Source organism: Myotis myotis, unplaced genomic scaffold, assembly GCF_014108235.1.
Source record: "Myotis myotis isolate mMyoMyo1 unplaced genomic scaffold, mMyoMyo1.p scaffold_m19_p_3, whole genome shotgun sequence".
In the NCBI taxonomy this organism is placed as follows: Eukaryota; Metazoa; Chordata; class Mammalia; order Chiroptera; family Vespertilionidae; genus Myotis; species Myotis myotis.
The window spans coordinates 179,515,745-179,535,982 of NW_023416335.1; the positions used below are offsets into that span (position 1 = coordinate 179,515,745).

Sequence of the window (20,238 nt, forward strand, 5' to 3'; positions counted from 1 at the left end):
CCAGCCTGAAAGCAGCCCTCAGCCCCTCACCCAGACTGGCCAGGCACCCCAGTGGGGACCCCCACCCTGAAGGGTGTGTGACCAGCTGCAAACAGCCATCATCCCCTCACCCAGGCTGGCCAGGCAACCCAGTGGGGACCCCCACCCTGATCCAGGACACCCTTCAGGGCAAACCAGCCAGCCCCCATCCATGCACCAGGCCTCTATCCTATATAGTAAAAGTGTAATATGCAAACTGACCCTAACAGCAGAAAGACTGGGAATGACTGGTCACTATGATACACACTGACCACTAGGGGGCAGACGCTCAATGCAGGAGCTGCCCTCTGGTGATCAGTGTGCTCCCACATGGGGGAGCTCTGCTCAGCCACAAGCCAGGCTGATGGCTACCAGTACAGCAGTGGTGGTGGGAGCCTCTCCTGCCTCCTCAGCAGCGCTAAAGATGTCTGACTGCAGCTTAGGTCTGCTCCCCGCTGGCAAGTGGACATCCCCCGAGGGCTGCCGGGCTGCCAGAGGGATGCCTGATTGCCAGCTTAGGCCCAATCCCCTGGGGAGCAGGCCTGAGCCAGCAAGTGGTCATTCCCTGAGGGGTTCCAGACTGCAAGAGGGCACAGGCCGGGCTGAGGGACCTCTTCCCCCCCACACACACCCAAGTGCACAAATTTTTGTGCACCGGGCCTCTAGTATTTATATATTTATCTTGCTTTCATGATTAACTCATGTATGTTAAACACCACTTTGGTAGTCTTCTTTTTTTTTAATATAGTTTATTGATTTTTTACAGAGAGGGATAGAGAGTTAGAAACATCGATGAGAGAGAAACATCTATCAGCTGCCTCCTGCACACTCCCTACTGGGTATGTGCCTGCAACCAAGGTACATGCCCTTGACCGGAATTGAACCTGGGACCCTTCAGTCTGCAGGCCGATGCTCTATCCACTGAGCCAAACTGGTTAGGGCTGGTAGTCTTTTCTTAAGTCATCGATATATCTTAACCCTATGTGGAATCTAGCAAGTGTTACCACTCTCTGGGCTTGAAGTTTTCTTTAAGCAAATCCCTAGCACCTATCAGCTGATAGCTAGAGATTGGTGGCTAAGTGAAAGCCACATGAATTTCCTGTGAAAGAAGGTGACTCTTCAGTATTCACCAGGGGCACCTGAGATCATGGTGTCATTCTTCTCCATAATTTTTTTCTATCCCACTATATATTTCCTTTTCCCTTTAGCTTCCCTATATCCAAGGCTTCTAAATTACACTCACTGCCTAAACATCCGCACTGACCTCAAAAGGGTGTTCACTCTGAGTGTAAGTACATTTGGAGATTTGGTGGTCAGTATCAATAATTTGCTTGACCCCTATGCCAGCGCAATTCTTTTTGAGAACACAGTATGTGCTGCCCCCTAATCACAAAAAATAAATGTTATTAGAAATAACATAGTTAACATAGTAGGTTCTCAAAGGGTGCCCATCATCGGCATCACCAGGAAACACATAGAAATGCAAATGATCAGGCTTCACCCCAGACCTACTGAATCTTGGCAAGGATGGTGCGGGGGCATTGACCAGGAATCAGATACAATATTGTTCAGGTGATTGCAATGCATGCTCAAGTGTGAGAAGCACCAGATCACAATATTTCCATCCACAAAGAAACCAGGGATTAGCATTAACTGTAATCAGTTGTTAAAACAACCTGAAAATGCTTCCTGCTGATGACCATTTGATTCTACAGCAAGCCATCCATCCTTTCATGATGGCGTGGAAAGTTTCCAGATCCACATGCAGGTCTCTCCTGTCAGGATCAAGCATGTTCCATAGCTCCTCAAAGCCACCGTCTTTAGAATCTTGACTAGTTATTTGTCTGAGGTAATCTATTATTTTGACAATTCTTACTGAGCCTTAGGAAAAGAAAAGGCAAATTAGTTTTGAAAGATGGGTTAAGAGCATTTTTTATAAGTGAGGTGTTTAATTCTCCCAGGTTCCTTGGATCCTGTGAACATGCCCTATGACAGTGATGGCGAACCTATGACACACGTGTCAGAGGTGACACACAAACTCATTTTTTTGGTTGATGTTTCTTTGTTAAATGGCATTTAAATATATAAAATAAATATCAAAAATATAAATCTTTGTTTTACTATGGTTGCAAATATCAAAAAATTTCTATATGTGACACGGCACCAGAGTTGAGGTAGGGTTTTTCAAAATGCTGACACGCCAAGCTCAAAAGGTTCGCCATTTCTTTGTTACTAATGTGGCCTCACCCCATAACAAAGAAACAGAATTTCTGGAGGATGAGGCCCAGAAATCAGGATTTTAAAAAGATTCCCAGGTGATTCTAATGTGCAGCCAAGGTTGAGAACCACTGTGCTAGAGGGCCAGACCATTATAGGGAAGCAGGTTGTTTACCACGACAGTAGAAGTGATTTTTTTCTGAAGATATGGGTAAACAACGTGATTTAACAGCCTTTGAAAGTGGGATATATTTGAACGTGAGTGGCCAGATTATTATGACCACCCCATCAGTACTTCGTTGGGCCACCTTTTGCCTTCAATACTGTGGTGATTCTTCTTGGCATTGACTCCACGAGATGTTGAAAGGTGATGCGAGGAATCTGACACCATGCCTGATGAATAGCACTGTCCAGTTCTGTGAGATTTGATGGTTGTGGAACCAGCTGCCTGATGGCTCTTTTAACTTCGTTCCACAAATGCTCAACTGGATTGAGATCTGGTGATTATGGGGGCCATCTAAGCAAGGTAAAGTCTCCCTCATGTTCTTGAAACCACTCCTGCACAATACGAGCACCGTGGCATGGTGCATGGTTCCTTGTTGGAGGAAGCCATCTCCATTTGGATACGCCATTAACATGATAGGATGAACTTGATCAGCAATGATACTTAGGTATGTTGTGCTATTCAGACGTTGTTCCACACGAATTAAAGGGCCCAAATCATGCCAGGAAAACATGATTATGTTTTCCCAAACCATGGTATGCCCCAAACCATAACACTGTCCCCACCAGCTTGAAGGGTTGTACTCATGCAGGAGGGGTGCATGCTTTCATGCTGTTTCTGCCAACTTCTCACTCTGCCATCTGCATGATGCAACTGGAAACGTGACTCATCAGACCACATGACTTTTTTCCAATGCTCAACTGTCCAATCCTTGTGTTCCTGTGTGAATTGGAGACGTTTTATCTTGGTAACTGCAGACATTAAAGGTGTTTGAACAGGCCTTCGGCTTCCATATCCCAAACGATGCAGTATACAGCCAATTTACCTGCAAACATCAGGTGGTCATAATAATCTGGCCACTCACATCCAAATATATCCCATGTTCAAATGCTGTTAAATTGCATTGTTTACCCATATCTTCAGAAAAAAAATCACTTCTACTGTCGTGGTAAACAACCTGCTTCCCTATTTATAATGGTCTGGCCCTCTAGCAACTTCAGCGTGAAATTATAGCTAATTTGCCTACAAATGTCAGGTGGTCATAATAATCTGGCCACTCAATATATATATATATGCCACAACTTTTATTCTCAAATGATGAGAAACACAATCAAGCTTTTATCCTGTCTCCCCTATGAGAAAGGAGACTGAGGACAACAAAATAGTTGATGGAGCAGAGTAGAGTTTCTCTTGTAGATTATTCCAGCTGATAAATTAGGAAGGAATGCTCCAGCTGATGTGGCTCAGCTGGTTGGAGCATAGTCCCATGCACCAAAGGGTGGTGGGTTTGACTCCTGGTCAGGGCACATACCCAGGTTGTGGGTTCAATCCCTGGCTGGGGCATGTGCAGGTAAGCTGTGCCCAGACCCCTAATCCACAGAAGTTGTGAGGTAATAAATGTATGTTGTTTTAAGCCTCCCTCCCTCCCTTGCCCTCTCTAAAAAAAAATCAATAAAATTAAAAAAAGTTCCTAGGAAGAAATGATAGAATATCACCAATGAAAGGAGATTTAAGCCTTCAGCATCAATAGTTTTGCCTTCTGATAAAAATACATAACACATCTATGTAGAATTCTTGCCAAAAAAATAAATAAACCAAGGTTTTATCTGATCAAACCTCTAAATATAGGGGACAGAGAAACAGGTTAAGTGTTCCTACAGTCACACAATCAGCAAAATTCAGAGATAAAAGAACCAGTTTCATTAACAAATAACTTAAAATACAATAAAAATGAGAGATAGAAAGGGAGCATAGATATAAGCCAGATAACTAATTACTATGAACAAACCTTTCTTGGATATTGACTTAAAAATCCAACTATTAAAGAAAAAGTAAATTTCTCATACAAATGAGAACTTTTGAATATTGGCAAGATATTTGATATTAAGAAATTGTTGCATTTTTAGTCATAACAACATGGTAGTTGTGCTTGAAATCAGTTTATCTTTTAGAAATATGAATTGAAATATTTACAGTGAAATATTGTAATGTTTTGAATTTTTCTCACATTTATCCAGAATGGAGAGAAAAATGGTTGGAGTTAAAAATGAGACATAATTGGTTATGACATATATATATATATATATATATATATATATATATATATATATTCCAAATAAAACAAAACCACATTGAGAGAGGAAATGGTTGAAGGTTATAAAACAAATCACTAACAATGGTCACTTACGGGAATAGGATCACTGATGGTTTTCTCCTTCCTTTTTGCTTACCTATATACTATTGCATTTACTACAATGAGTATGAATCATTCATGTACTAAAAATTACTTGCGGAAATTTTAAAAAAGCAGAAGTGAAAATCTCAAATTGAAAAATTTGAGCTAAATGTGTATGTGGTTTTATACATTATGAAGTATGCATTTCTTCTGTGGCAGCACCTATGACATGTCAATAGTTCCATCAATAATTGGAGTTTGTAAACCAGTTGATAAGCTCAATAAAATCATTCAAACACTGGTGAAACATGCAAAAAAACACACAAAGAAATTACAAAGACATAACCAATACCTAAATAGCCATCCTTCCTCTCAAATTAGGTTGCATCCACCACATGTGTGGAGACAGGTCCACAGAGCACAACAGGTAAACCATTTCCCTTTCTCTCACAATAGAAAGCACAAGGATTTGATGAAAACCACAAACATTTCAGTAGGTAATTTTCAACTTACCTCTGCAGTTTGTGTCACATGCATGAAAAACGCTTGTGAAGAACTCTTCACAGGTCCTGTTGATGCCATCACCCGTGTCTAGTTTCCATCCTATTAAATGAAAAAGTTTGTAAATTCAAACATGCTTTTCTGTGCTACAATGATTAACTAGTTTGTTTTAATTTTAACAAAGAAAACATTTAAATAAACAGCAACATACAGTACTGGTTACTTAACTTAAATAGGCCAAGCAAAAAAAGTGGACTTGAAAGGTCTATTATTCATTTTTTCTTTTAATTTATGTTTGATAAAAGTAGGGGGGGGGGAGGATAGATGAAAGGAGAGGGAAATGAGCTTTCTTTTTATTTTTTTTATTTTCTTCTTTTTTGCCTTGTAATATTAAAAGTACTCAGAAAAAGCAAGTAGTATAACAAATAGAAAAGTAGAGGGGGAAAAGAAACTTAGCTATACAGAACATGTGTCATTTTGCACTGCTTTTTCACTGTTTTGTTTTCCAGTGCCTTTCATATAGTGGACTCTGTAAGCAATCCCCTAAGCAGAATTCCAGAAATTTCTATTGAAATTGGCCTGAAAACTTTACATTCTCCTCTGGCCTGACTTACTGGCTCTACTGGGAATGCACACTTTCTTTTTACACATTTTATTCTCACAAAATAACTAAATAAATAAATACATTAATGAGTTACTTTTTAAAATGCTAAAATGCTAGTTTTTAGCAAGGGACCTGGGAACTATATGGATTTTACCTCTCCTGGATCTATGTATTGCCATCATGACATTCTCATTTGCCCTAGAGAAAGTTTGTTTTCAGGTCAGTAGAGAAATACCAACAATTATGATTATAAATGCAATCCAGAATTTCTATGAGGTTTTTACTTGAAATCATAGAAAATACATTTTACATATAAAATGTTCTTTTAAGACAGAAAAAAAATTAAATAGGGAAAGATGGATGTTTCTATCCAAGCTTTAATAATGTGAATTGGCTGTGTGTGTGTGTGTTTAGTTCAGGTATCCTGAAAGTGATATGTTTATTGCTTTATTGAAAGAACATTAAAAGATGAATATTTACCATCTTCATTCAGAGACCAATTTTTCCCCACTGAATCCTGAGGAGTAAAAATTTCAGAGCTTTGATCAGAGGTGGAATCAAAGTCAAGTCTTAAGATACTAAAATGATTTTCATTCCCATAGTTATTCAAATCCTTGTTAGAGAAGGACTCCCGCTTTCTGGTCTGTGATACCAACGATCCGTAATTCTGGGAGCTCTGTGATCTCAGCCTTGAGATGTTTTCAGAACTTTTGAGGATGGAGTAGGTTGCATTCTCAGGGGAGCTGAGCTGAGAGACAGATGGGGTTCTCGGAGACCCTGTTTGGGGAGATGAGATGAGTGCATCATCTTTTTCAGGAGCTGAGAAGTGAGTGTTGGGTGTAGGAATGTGAGCAGCAGCCATTTTCTTCAGTATCCCTTCAAAATCTTTCCTGGTGTTAGCCTGTGGACTATCAAAACTGCTGGATTGGTACTTGATAATCTGTTGACTCTGATTGGAAAGCTCTTCCCTCTTTTGGATGGCTCTGATTTTCCTACAGATGCTTTCCACTGGGTTATGCCGCCTCTCAGTTCCCTTCCTCCCAGAGGCCATCGCTGACGTCCTCGCGTTCTGCAGCTGAAATGGCTGAAGTGCAGACAGAAGTAGACATGTGTCTTAAAGTCAACATTGTCCTAAGTACAGTTTAGCAATAGGCGATTTATTCTTAAGTCAGCTTTGGAGGGATCAAGATAAGATATCTTTAACTAACGGTTCTTAAACAATTGCTTTAAACAACTTTCCACGGGTTTAACTTTGGCACTCAAATTTCTAGAGAATCTTAACAGTTAACATAATTAAAATACTTATCACATGCCAGGCATGGTAGTAAGTTCTTTTTCAATGTCAACTCATTTCATCCTCAAAACAAGTCGATGAGGTAAGCCTTACTATCATCTCCATTCTCAGGCAAAAAGAGAAAAAGGGAGACACCCACAGAGTCACCCAGTTAGTACCAGAGCCCAGATCTGAACCCAGGGGTTCCTTCAGAAGCTGATTCCTAAGCATATTGATTTCCACTTATAATTATTGGCCAAATAAGATGATAATGGCGAAGATGCTAACGGCTCCCATTTGAGTACCTGTTCTGGTTCTCATTTATTGAGAACTTACTACATATGCCCTATGTCAGGCATTTTACAGGTGCTATGTCTAAACTTTACACAAAGCCTGTCAGATATATGAAAATATCCTCTTTTAAAAGATAATAAAACTAAGGCTCTATAAGATAAAGTAACTTGATAATGGTCACATCTTTAATATTTGAGCCAAAAGCTGTCTGACTCTAGCATAATTTTATTTAATGGCAGAATATATGACCTTAAACAAATGACTGCTCAAAAACCAGAATCACAGATACAGAGAACGCATTGGTGGTTGCCAGAGGGGAGAGGGCCTGGGGGCCAAAATGGGTGAAGGGAGTTAAGAAGTTCAAACTTCAAGTTATAAAATAAATAAGTGATGGGAATGTAATGTAAGATGACAGATGCAACCAGACATATTGTGAAGAGCTTTGCAATGTAAACAAATGTCAAATCACTATGCTGTATACCTGAAACTAATTCATGTTGTATGTCAAATACACCTTAATAAGATAAGAACTTCTTATGAGACACTACTTAAGGAATTTGGAAATAAGTCCAAAATTTTGTCTAAACTGATAAAATCTAAATTACTCTAGGCAAAGAGTTACAATAGTTTGAATAGTTGCAATGAGTTTGAAAGTTATGATTTTTTACGACCTTAAGAAAAATTTCTACTCAGAAATTTAGGGGGAAAAATCCATAATTGAAAATGAACAAAAGCTACAGGATTTTTAAAGGAACTATAATTGGAGAAGGTACTTAGACTGGGAAGAAGAAGGTATTCAAAGTCCTCTTAATCTGCTTTCGTTTTACTTCAACATGATGGCCATCAGCTCCAGCCCATAAAATTTCCACCAACAGAATCCTTTACCATTTAATAATCACTTTGAACCTTTTTGTTATCACTTGACAATACCCATCTTTCTATGTATTCGAAGGTTATCTTTCAGTGCCAAGTCTAAACACCTTCCTCTATTCAAATCCTAGAAGCAGTATCTCATTGGACTCAACTCTTTCTGCTCTTTCCTAGTGTGTATATTGTACTATATATTTTATCATTTAATTGACTTTTGTCTTCTATTCTTGGATTGTTTCAAATGTGTATACATGTTGTTTTCTCAAAAACATTTTTAATGTTTGCATTCAAAAGTGATTATGTGATTCTTTCTAGATACTCAATGCAATATTGGCATAATTGATAACCCACAATTCTATATCATGCAACTACCAGGCTTATGGACTTGTTCCCCAGCTGTAGTGACTGTTGACTCTCCACTAAGCAGCTACTTCCTTTTCTGCAGAATTTCCCCTGGCCATCCAGGAGCTGCTCATTGCTCAACAGGGAGGTGAGAAGTGAAGTAGTGGCAACAACAGGAGAGAATTCACCTGTGAATACAACACATTCCAAATCTATGGCCGACTATGATGGTGATGTAACAGAAGCCACCTGACTTTCCCTGTCCAGTGAAGAAGACTGGTTAAGTGTCTGTCCTGTTCTCAATGTGGTGCCAGAGAACTGAAGCACAGGCTGAGCACAGGGATAACAGAAGCCTTGGGATCAGAACCTCAAAATCCCAGATCCCGTCTACCCTCCTTGTTGAACATTAATGTGATGTTCAAGTCACCATTGAAAGACCTTGCTTTGTGGGCCTTTGTGACTGATTCGAAGGATCTCTTCCCTTTGAGAGGGACCTGGAGAGTATTATGCTAAGCGAAATAAGCCAATCAGAGAAAGGCACGTATCACATGATCTCACTTATATGTGGAATCTAATGACCAAAATAGATCTAGAAACAAGGAAGCATGGAACAGACTGACAAATCTCAGAGGGAAGGGGTTGAGAATAGGAAGAAATTAACCAAAAAACTTATATGCATGTGTATGCATAACCATGGACACAGACAATAATGCAGTGAAGCCTGGGGGTAAGGATAGGGTGGAGAGGGTCAATGGGGGGAGGAGGGGAAGGGGACATCTGTAATACTCTCAACAATAAAAATAATTTTAAAAAAATGTTCCTAGCATGTAAGACACACATTTCTATTTGCTTTTCCAAGGCATTTTTCTCCTACCATCTGGTTTCTGAACTTCCCTAACTCACCTAAGTGAGCCTGCTCTAGAGTTTATAAACTAAACCTTATAAAGAGTACACTTAAGTGAACTCTTCATGAGCTAGCAGAACTTGACAAGATTCACTTGTTTTGCTTTTTCTAATATAGAGCAGAACATTTGTGGGAGTTCAATAAGTACAATGTGATGATAAAGTTTTCAAAATTTGTGCTACCTTCTTCATATATGGCCTGGAAACATCTCCTGTCTGTCCTGTCCAAGCTTCTTTTTTAGTTTTAGTTTTAGTTTTAGTTTTAGTTTTAGTTTTAGATTAGCTGTAATCAGCCTAACACTTAAAAATACAAGTCTACCTTGATTTGTGCACTAACTGTCTTTGAAAAAATATGAACTGGAAATTAAACACTGAAACTTAATTGTACCAGCAGAATCAGTTGCTTGGAGTCTCTCTTTTAAAGGAACTTCCTCCTTATTTATCCATTTTAGTTGATTGAACAGTTACTATGTAGAGATGGGACACTTGTAGAAACCCCAACGGCAAGGATTCTTGTTTTTAAGTTCTTGGCTCTTAGTGGCATTCCATATCATTCATCACTCTAGGCATTCAACCAATACTTAGTATCTAAAGAGTGCAAAACCCTATACAGGTACTAGAGATACAATGATGAGCAAATGCTCTCCTAAAACTTGTACTCTGTGAGAGATACAGATATGAGCAAGTAACTCAGCAGGATAACCAGATTAAATCCAGGGTGCCCAATAAAATTTGAATTTCAATGGGAGCATGAGTGTGTGTGTGTGGGGGGAAGGTTGGGGGTTAATGGGGGGGATGAGGACACATTTGTAATACCTTAACTAATAATAAAAAAAATTTGAATTTCAAATAAACAATGATTATTCTTTTATCATACGTATGTCACAACAGTTGCATAGGAAAAACTTACATGGAAAAATTATTTGTTATTTGTCTGAAATTAGAATTTCACTGTGTATCTTTATATTTTGTTATCTAAATCTAGCAATCCTAAAGTCCCCAGATAAATAATTACACATTGGAAAAGAAAGGTGCCAGGGACTATGAGAACATATAATAGGGGGTTATTCTAGTTTGGCAGTGAAGACAGAAAAAAATTGGGGGGCATCTATTATGTGTTATGCACTGTGCTATACAGATTGTTTGCTAAATCCATGGTTATAAACTGAACATTAAAAAGTAGAGTCATAAATCCCATTGGATTCCCATCAGCTAAATGTAGTATAAAATAATGTTGGAAATTATCCAAACCAATTATTTCACCTACTTAATATTATTTATCCTACTGATTGAACTATGCCTCCTTCTAATTTCTACAACCTGAGTCCTGTTGTTATTATTGCCTGAATTGCCTTGTTGTTGTAGTAAAAGCTCTTGAATCAATAATTTTCAACCATCTCCTTGATATAAAACTATAAAGCAACAACTAAAAGCTGCAAAGCAATAATTAAAAGTCTCTGGTGCACGGCAGCATAAAACAAGTTGGATTTGTTTCTTACCTAAAGTTAAGCTACTCATTACATATCAATTTCCACCTGTGATGTAACTGCAGCATTCAGCATTAACCTTTAAGAATTTTTCACTCTTTGAAACTTACAGAAATAGTCAATAGGTTAGAATAAATTCACCATGTGTGTACAGTATAGACAATACTTCATATTCTTTTTAGAATTTACAGACAGACATAAGATCATTGTGTTTTTTAATATTCATATCTTTCAATCACTAAGAAAACAGCTGAATTTCTTTGCAAAGAAAGACATATGATACAGACAGAGAGAGAAAAAATAGGATACTTGAAAAAGTCAGCAGATTCAAAAAGATCTTTAGAAAGCATGAATCAAACTCAGACTAAGAAAAAAAGTTATGTTGACAATGTTATCATCGTTCTTTTACCAGCCATTTACAATGCTCTCCCTTTACTAATAGTTGTTTCTTAAACATTGAACTTACAAACTTTAAATTAGGTAGTTTATTTTAACAATCATTCAATACTTATGAAATCCATGCAAAACTTTCACCTAAGTGAATTCCACTTGGTAGTTTAATTAAGGCAAAACCCTTAATCAATGTATGTAAAAAATTAAATATATATATATATATCTGGGCACAGGCATACCTTGGAGATATTGTGGGTTCAGTTCCACGCCACCACAACAAAGTAAGTCATAATCTTCTGGTGGAGGGTTTTGCCTTTAGTTTGTAAAAAACACAACATTCATAAAGTGCAATGAGGCAAAGCATAAGAAAACCAGGTATGCCTGTGTATGTACATAGGTAACCAAGGGATTCCTCTTGCCGAAAGAGCCCGTTGCTAGCAATTAAGTGCCAGCAAACTCTTCATCAAGACATAAGAAGGAACATCTGTTCACTGAGATGTTCCCAGGAAACTTATCTTTAGCTAACCCAGAGGGAGAGCAGAGCATGGCTTTCTACTTAGCCAGTAAGTTTTACATTTGCCAAAGTACACCCTCTTCAGTCTCTTTGTGACTTGAATTTAATGTGATAAACTAATAACACTTACTTTTTCCTGCCTTCTGTAGGGTAGATGAGAGCAGCTGTTAAAAAATGATTTGCAAACCACAAGTTCCAGATTTAGCAATGCCCAGTGAGGCTGCCATCTGCAACCCTTTTTGATTACTAATAAATGCAAGCTGGTATAGAGTGAAACCCTCTCCTCCCACCATTCCCTTCACCTTGTTATATTAAGCTCCATGGCTGGGTCACACCCAATGTATTATAAACATCTCACATTGGAACAATTCCTTAAATAGCACAGTCACACACATGCCTCTGAAAACTGACAGTGTCCTTCTGTTTCAGTTCTTATTCTGTGAAGTCTGCTTTTCTTCTCAGAAACCAGGAGAAAACCTATGATGCATAAATCTCTGACTCCAAGCACTCAGGTGCTTCCAGATTCTTACCGTCTACAGAACCACATGACCAGTTCCCACTAACACACATCCAAACGATCAAGGCTGAAAATGACAGTTCAAGACTTTAGGTAGCTAAAGCCCCTTTGAAAACAACTCTGGGATTTGCCTGTGGTGAAAGCTACATTTCTGGGGAACCTAGCTTTATCACTTCCAGCCACCCATCTTTTCCCCAATTTTCTCAGTGTTTAGGTTTTATTCCCAGATTTGTTTCAAGATTCCAATGAACTTGGAATATAGACTGATATGGGAGGTTGGTCTCATTTGCCACAAGCATGTTGAGCTTGGGTTTGGGGTGAGGAGACAATAGAGAGGCTACATCTGGGATTGCTTTTCCCTCTGTAGGGCAGGACTTGTTCCACCATAAATGACTAAGGGAGCTGGCATCCACCAAAATGTACTTCCTTGGGAGGAAAACTTACCACCTTATTTTCACGTCACCAGCATTCCAAGAACCATCTTCGGAGAACTGGGAATTGGGAATGAAGGCCCGGGGGATCAGGTGGTGTGGGTGGAGCTAACTTCTGCAGGGTTATGTGGAGTGAGGTGAAAGGCCGAGGCTGGAGAACAGGGAAGCCGCTGATGAGCTACACCTGCCTCTTTGGTTTTAGCCAAGATCATGAGAAGACGGGTGTGAGGGAAGACACGTGGGAGGAATGAGGGCGACCTCTTTGGGTGCATCCATGCCATTTGGGGGCACTCCCACCAAGTCGATCACAATGAACTAAAGATCATTCAGAATATACTCTTTAATTGGGATGAAGAAAAAGTCACTTTTTAAGTTAAATGTCAGACATTTCTATTGGGCCAGGTGCTGCGTGGTTTCTAAAACATTAATGCTATTAATCATTGTCTTTTATGGGACCATGGCTGGTCTGGGAGACAAGATATATAAATTATATAAAGAAGTACGTGAGTGGTACATTAAGCTCCATGGGAAGTCAGAACAGAATGAGCTCGGTGTGGGTTGCGCAGCCTTTAAAAATAGATGGGACACAAGCTGGGCTTTCAGTAATGAAATATTTTGGGAAGCTGGAGGCTTGGACAAACATGGGAGGTGGGGTGGCAGGCAACTTGTGGTTTTGGCAGCACGAGGTGAACAGTCTGATGAAACCTGGAGATAGTTGGGAGGTTGTGGAGTAGTAATAAAATAAAGTAAATATATGTGTATATATGTTTAGATCGGTAGCATACAGATTCAGAAATGAATGAAATTTTCTATAATTCCATTTCCCGTTCCACGAAAATATGTTCAGCTGGGACAAACATTTTAAAAACAGAACAAAATAAAACCTACCCCAAAACAAACAAAAAAGCACACGAGGATCAGGATTGTAAACACACCGCCCAAAGCATCGTAACTGGAACTGAAATTCTGTTCTCCAACTGGCAGTTTTACTTCCTACGCAAGGGGCTTCTCCAGCCACACCACTCCGGCCCCTAATCACACGCTTCACAGACCCCGCTTCGGTGCTTTCCTACTTCTCCCCAGTTTTCCGTCTCCCCCTTTCCTACTTCTCCCCAGGTTTCCGTCTCCCCCTTTCCTACTTCTCCCCAGGTTTCCGTCTCCCCCTTTCCTACTTCTCCCCAGGTTTCCGTCTCCCCCTTTCCTACTTCTCCCCAGGTTTCCGTCTCCCCCTTTCCTACTTCTCCCAGGTTTCCGTCTCCCCCTTTCCTACTTCTCCCAGGTTTCCGTCTCCCCCTTTCCTACTTCTCCCAGTTTTCCGTCTCCCCCTTTCCTACTTCTCCCCAGTTTTCCGTCTCCCCCTTTCCTACTTCTCCCCAGGTTTCCGTCTCCCCCTTTCCTACTTCTCCCCAGGTTTCCGTCTCCCCCTTTCCTACTTCTCCCCAGGTTTCCGCCTCCCCCTTTCCTACTTCTCCCCAGGTTTCCGTCTCCCCTTTCCTACTTCTCCCCAGGTTTCCGTCTCCCCCTTTCCTACTTCTCCCCAGGTTTCCGTCTCCCCCTTTCCTACTTCTCCCAGTTTTCCGTCTCCCCCTTTCCTACTTCTCCCCAGGTTTCCGTCTCCCCCTTTCCTACTTCTCCCCAGGTTTCCGTCTCCCCCTTTCCTACTTCTCCCCAGGTTTCCGTCTCCCCCTTTCCTACTTCTCCCCAGGTTTCCATCTCCCCCGCTCCTTTTGGGTGCTCAGCAGATCTCTTCTATCTGATCCTATGCCTGTGGGTCATCGTTTCTGTCACCAAGTGAGAGGGAAGGGCTGTCATAGTTAAAAGTTGGGCTCTGGATTGAAATAACCTGACTTAAAATCCCAGCTCTGCCCTCACCAGTTCTGTGACCTTAGACAACTTAACTCCCTGTGCCTCAGTTTCTTCACCAGCAAAATTGCATCAATCTCATGAAGGACTCCTGGGTTATCGCAGGAATGAAACGAGATCACACACGCATGGCGCACTTTCTGAAACGCCTTTGACTTACTCAGATATTTGATGTCGTCTTAAAGCCCAGCAAGAGATGACCAGCTAACTCATTCCTCACATTAGTCTTGCTCTGTTCGATTTCCCATCAAATGAAATGTCACATCCATACTTGTGATCTTCCTATCACTACACAGATGTCGAAACTAGCAACACCCAGGGAGATTTCCCTCCTAGTCATAAAGGAAGCCGGCGGTGGAGCCAGAAATAATATTCAAGTTCTGAATCCACTAGACTATGTCACCTGTCTGGTAAATTATACTCTTACTTCCTGTTCCAACTAAGTGCCTCACACCTGATGTGTCTCAGAGCAGTGAAAGGAATGACCTGAATAAATATCAATGGCTCTGCAATGAACTGAATAAAGATGTTATTTCATTATTTACTGATTGATTGCCTCGTGCTTATTCTAACACAGCAATTTTCAACCGTGTGCCACGCCACTCTAGGCTGTGCCACAAAAAATGTAAAACATACAATACCTGACTATTTGGTCAGGGGCACTGACCTTTTCTTCCTTAGATTATCAAATAAAAGAAATGACAACAGCCAACACAACAATAGCTGTCATGTGTGAATGAATCAAAATTATACCTTTTTTTGTCAGATCGACAAAACATATATCTTTTGGTGTGCTGCAGGATTTTAGTAACTAGTTTGTGTGCCATGACATGAAAAAGGTTGAAAATTGCTGTTCTAACAGAACACTTTCCTCAGCTTCTCTGCTGGGAACAGCACTCATGAGTATGGGTTCCTCTGGTACCTGCCCCAGGCAGGCAGCCAGAAAGGTTCAGTCTCACCCTGGCCAATGTGGCTCAGTGGTTGGAGCATTGGACTGTGCACCAAAAGGTCTCAGGTTTGATTCCTGGTCAAGGGCACATATCCCCACTCCTTGCACCTGTCCTGGCAAGTGCTGGGGGCAAGTGCAGGAGGCAACTGATAGATGTGTCTCTATTACATCCATGTTTCTCTCTCACACCCTCCCTCCTTCTCTTCCACTCTCTCTAAAAGCAGTGGAAATGGGATTAACAACAGCAACATAAATAATAATCTATGTATATAAAAGCCTAAGCAATTATTACCACCATTGGACTGGTTGCTATGACGACATACTGACTACCAGGGGGCAGACGCTCAATGCAGGAGCTGCCCCCTGGTGGTCAGTGCTCTCCCACAGCCAACCTCCCGTGGTCCTTCCTCCTGACCAGCCAGCCCGGATCAGACCCTCGATCACCAGCCAGGCCAAAGAACCCCACCCATGCATGAATTCATGCACCGGCCCTCTAGTAATTAATAAAGTATGTAAGCCAGAAAGGTTCAGTCTCTGCTGAAACCGTTTCTCCACCCCCACCCAGGCTCTGTTAAGGCTTTGTTAATGTGGGATAACATGCAGACTTCACTAAAAGAAACCCAAGATGGGGCTTTGGCTTTTGGATATACTGTAGGTAGAGATGATAACAGCATGTTCACTTGGCAAGTCCTTTCCTCTTAAGGCACATTGACCAGAAGGAGCCCTTATGTTGCCAGACCTGAAAGCAGTTGTCTGTCTTGTTATAATCAGAGAGCCTCTGAGAGACTCCCTCCCCAGTCTTCAAAATAACCTTTCAAGGAAATTAAACCATGCCATGTAAATAGCATATATATGTATGACACAGCCCCTTCTCTCTAATGCAATCTGTGATGTTGTTAGACATTAGCCAGTAGCTAGATCTCTGGGATTCATCTCTGGTTGATCCAAGAGACCATTTCATCTAACCAAGAGTAGATTGGAGGGGGAGAGGGGCACCATGAGAAGAAAACCAGATGGTGGAACCCTCCCTTAGTATAGGTGGGCCCAAACATAACACTTTTTTTTAAATCTGCTCTGTGTAAGAGCAGATTTCTTATAAGGTACTCTCTAGTGCCCTTATATTCTAGAAATCGTTGCCTTTAAATTGCTTTCTGTTAATCAAATTTTAATAAGCAAAGGCAGTGTCTTCAGGAAGCCAATTTCATAAAGATATTGTCCCAGAAAGAAAGGGATTGGGAATTCTAGTGATCTATGGGCTTCATTCTGAAAAGGAAGAACTCAGAAGTGAATGCTGAGGAAGGAAAATTGGCAACATAGTTTTGGAGGGAGTTTAAAATAAAGCAAGGCTCTGAAGATATTAACCAAGGTATGTATCTCTGAATGAAAATCACCTGTTGCCCTTCCAGATCTACCCTCTGGAAATAAAGCAAGGTCTACTGACCCCCACTGACAGCCTCCCTGTGCCCCTCCCCTCCTGCCCTTTGATTTCCCATTGAACTTGGCCAGGAAGAGGAACCAACAGAGAATAGGTGGGCAGGAAGAGACAGGGCCTGAGCTCTGCATTCTCCTGGCTCCCACCCTCCAGCCCTGTCTGACAGTGGCCCAGGCTTTTCCTCAGCTCCTGTCGCGTGACAGTCCTCACTTGGTTCTGCACTTCTTCCCTCCCTTGGCCCTTGCTGGGATGGTAATGTCTCCCTAAAGCCATGATGCCTGACCCCCACTTTTTATTGTTTCCTATAACCCTGCCCACACCTTCATGAATGAAACTCTTTTTAGTCCCCCTTTTAAAAAATGTGCCACCCATTTCCTGATCTCAGAGGTTCTTTCAGTTGTCATGTTAATTTCCATAGTTCAATACAGTTGTCATTACATTATTCAAAGGGCACAATACTGCCCTTAAATTATTGTTATTATTTTTAAACTCGTGTAGACTTTTCTTCTAGTTGAATACATGCAGCTAAGGCCAAGAGAGATTTGACTGAAAGTAAAACAACAACAGCAACAAAAAACAACTCCACAAGATTTCCTTTAAAACTTTGGATAGCTATTACCAACTTGGTTTCCATACTGTTTGTATCAATTTATCATCTCACCCACAATCCGTGAGACGGCTTGGCTCCCCACACTCCCATCAGCACAATGTGTTGATCTTTGCCAATCTGATAGGTGAAGTGTGGATGGCATCTCATCATTTTAATTTACATTTCTCTTCTTATGAATATGGTTTATATGTCTAAAGCTATTTGTATTTCCATTTGTATACTCTATTTGGTTGGATTCTTGGTCAGTTTTTTAATAGGCGTTTGATTTTATCAATTTACAAAGGCTGTTTATATATTAAGAAATTTAGGGTTTTTTTGTATTTCATGTGTTAAATATGCATTTTTACAGTTTGTCATTTTTATTTTTTGTTGACATTCTTTTTCATGCAGACTTTTAAAAAACACAGTCAAATTTGAATTTTCTCTGTGTGACCTCTGAGTTTGTGGTAGGCATAGAAAGGCTTTCCTGACTCCAAAATTATAAAAACATTCCCCCATGTTACTTTCTAGTATTTTTATGATTTGATGCTTATTTGGCTTATAAGGAGATAGGACTCTACCTTTAATATTTTCCTGATGGCTACCTGTTTTTCTCTAGGAAATGACTCTCCATATATATTGCACACATTTACAAAGATACATGTAAAATATATTTATTATAGTATGCTTGGAATGGATGTGAAATATAGTATGCTTGGATGATGTGAAAATATTGAAAAATATGAAAAACAACCATTGCATCCTTCAATAGGGAACTGGTGATATAAATTACAGTTCATTCACACACTGGAATAAAATACAGCTGTTTCAAAGAAATGTTCTTTAAGGCTAATATGGAATTCCAAAATTATGTGGTCAAGTTATCAATCAACCCTAAGGTGAAGAATAGTGCTTATACCATTTGTGATTTAAAACATTAGTATAGCCTTGGCTGGTGTGGCTCCTTTGGTTGGGTGTAGTCCTGTGCATGAAAAAGTTGCTGGTTTGATCCCAGTCAGGGCACATGCCTGAGTTGTAGGCTTTATCCCTGGTAGGAGGCATGCAGGAGGAAGCTCTCACATCAATGTCTCTCTCTCTCTCTCTCTCTCTCTCTCTCTCTCTCTCTCTCTCTCTCTCCCTCTTTCTCTAGAAATCAATTAAAAATATTTTTAAAAAGATATAGTACAAACCAAAGCAAAACAAACACACATGTAAATACAGAGGAAAGTAGAGACAATGGTAACCTGGAAAAGAGAAACTGGGGGACTAAGGAACAGGAGTAGAAGAGAGATTTATTTACTTCTGTCTATATTTTTGTACTGTATTAATGTACAATATTATCAATTTAAACAAATGAATAAATAAAAGAGAAAAAAAGAGGTATTAAAAACTCAAGTAATTATGTTTTGGTAGTTGATTTAGTATTATAAAATGTAGATTTGTAAGATAATGTCATTTACAGTATTGAAATCTGCCCCTTAGTTCAGCAAAACACTCTTTTAACACATAGGTATGAAAATGTGGATCAGTAGCACCCTCTGCTGGTAGCAGGTTGAAATTTGATGACCCAGAAATCATTAATAAGCCTGTGATTTGGAATTATCATGTACTCAAATAGTATATCATGAGTAATATTTCATATCATGAATTTGAAAAGTCACTGGGAAATTTCTACAGTTAAAAAAATCACCAATTTTTGCCCGGCCGGCATGGCTCAGTGGTTGAGCATCCACTCATGAACTAGGAGGTCACAGTTCAATTCCAGGTCAGGGCACATGCCTAGGTTGCTGGCTCAATCCCCAGTTTGGTATATATATATATATATATTAAAAATCACCATTTTTGTAGAAGTCCACAATTCTAGTATTTTTTATCTGTGGTCTGTGTACAGAACTCTCTACTTTTGATGATGTGGAAATATTGAGAATAAAGTAATAACTATTTTTAACAACAGTTATCACCAAGTTGTATAAAAGTAAGCAATACACTGTACATGTTTGTCTTATCAGTCTATATTTTTTATTATGTCCATCTACACTAATAAAAGACAAACATGCAAATTGACTGTACCTTTGCTACCATGCCCACCAGCCAATCAGAGCGACTATATGCAAATTAGCCCAACCAAGATGGCGGCCAGCAGCCAAGGAGCTGAAGCCAGCAGGAGGCTTGGTTGCTCCAGTGACGAAGGAAGCCAAGCTTCCTGGCCAGCTCTGAGCTCTACTGAAGGCAACAAAGTTTCAATTATAGAAGATAAATAAATCCCAGATACCTGCTTTCAGCTGGCCGTGGCCACGGAGCTGGAGCGAGCAGGAGCCAGCTCTGAGCTCCACTGAAGGCAACAAAGTTTCAATTATAGAAGGTAAATAAATCCCAGAATAAAAAGAAAAAAGAAAAAAAGGAGAGGCTGGGAGCTTCTGTCACCGGGGTGCTTGGCCAGCCTGAAAATGGCCCTCAGCCCCTCACCCAGGCTGGCCAGGCAACCCAGTGGGGACCCACACCCTGAAGGGGGTGTGACCAGCCTGCAAACACCCATCAGCCCCTCACCCAGGCTGGCCAGGCACCCCAGCAGGACCCCCACTCTGATCTGGGACACCCTTCAGGGCAAACCAGCCAGCCCCCACCCGTGCACCAGGCCTCTA

The 20,238-nt window shown here is 40.4% G+C and overlaps 2 protein-coding genes across 2 annotated transcripts in view; one reads left to right on the forward strand and one right to left on the reverse strand.

The window, feature by feature from the left end:
• The window catches only part of LOC118650822 (inositol 1,4,5-triphosphate receptor associated 2), a 39,950-nt gene extending 33,160 nt beyond the window's left edge, over positions 1 to 6,790 (reverse strand). The window contains exons 1-3 of the mRNA XM_036299224.1: positions 6,220 to 6,790; positions 5,148 to 5,237; positions 1,719 to 1,899 (exon numbers count right to left, since the gene is read on the reverse strand). Coding sequence (XP_036155117.1) covers positions 1,719 to 1,899; positions 5,148 to 5,237; positions 6,220 to 6,790 — 842 coding nt within the window. The remainder of the gene's footprint in view (positions 1 to 1,718; positions 1,900 to 5,147; positions 5,238 to 6,219) is intronic.
• Positions 6,791 to 14,922: 8,132 nt separating this feature from the next.
• CUNH12orf77 (chromosome unknown C12orf77 homolog) lies at positions 14,923 to 16,234 on the forward strand. The gene is given in 2 exon segments (XM_036299023.1): positions 14,923 to 15,069; positions 16,172 to 16,234. Coding segments are annotated over 2 exon segments (210 nt in total).
• Positions 16,235 to 20,238: the final 4,004 nt, after the last annotated feature.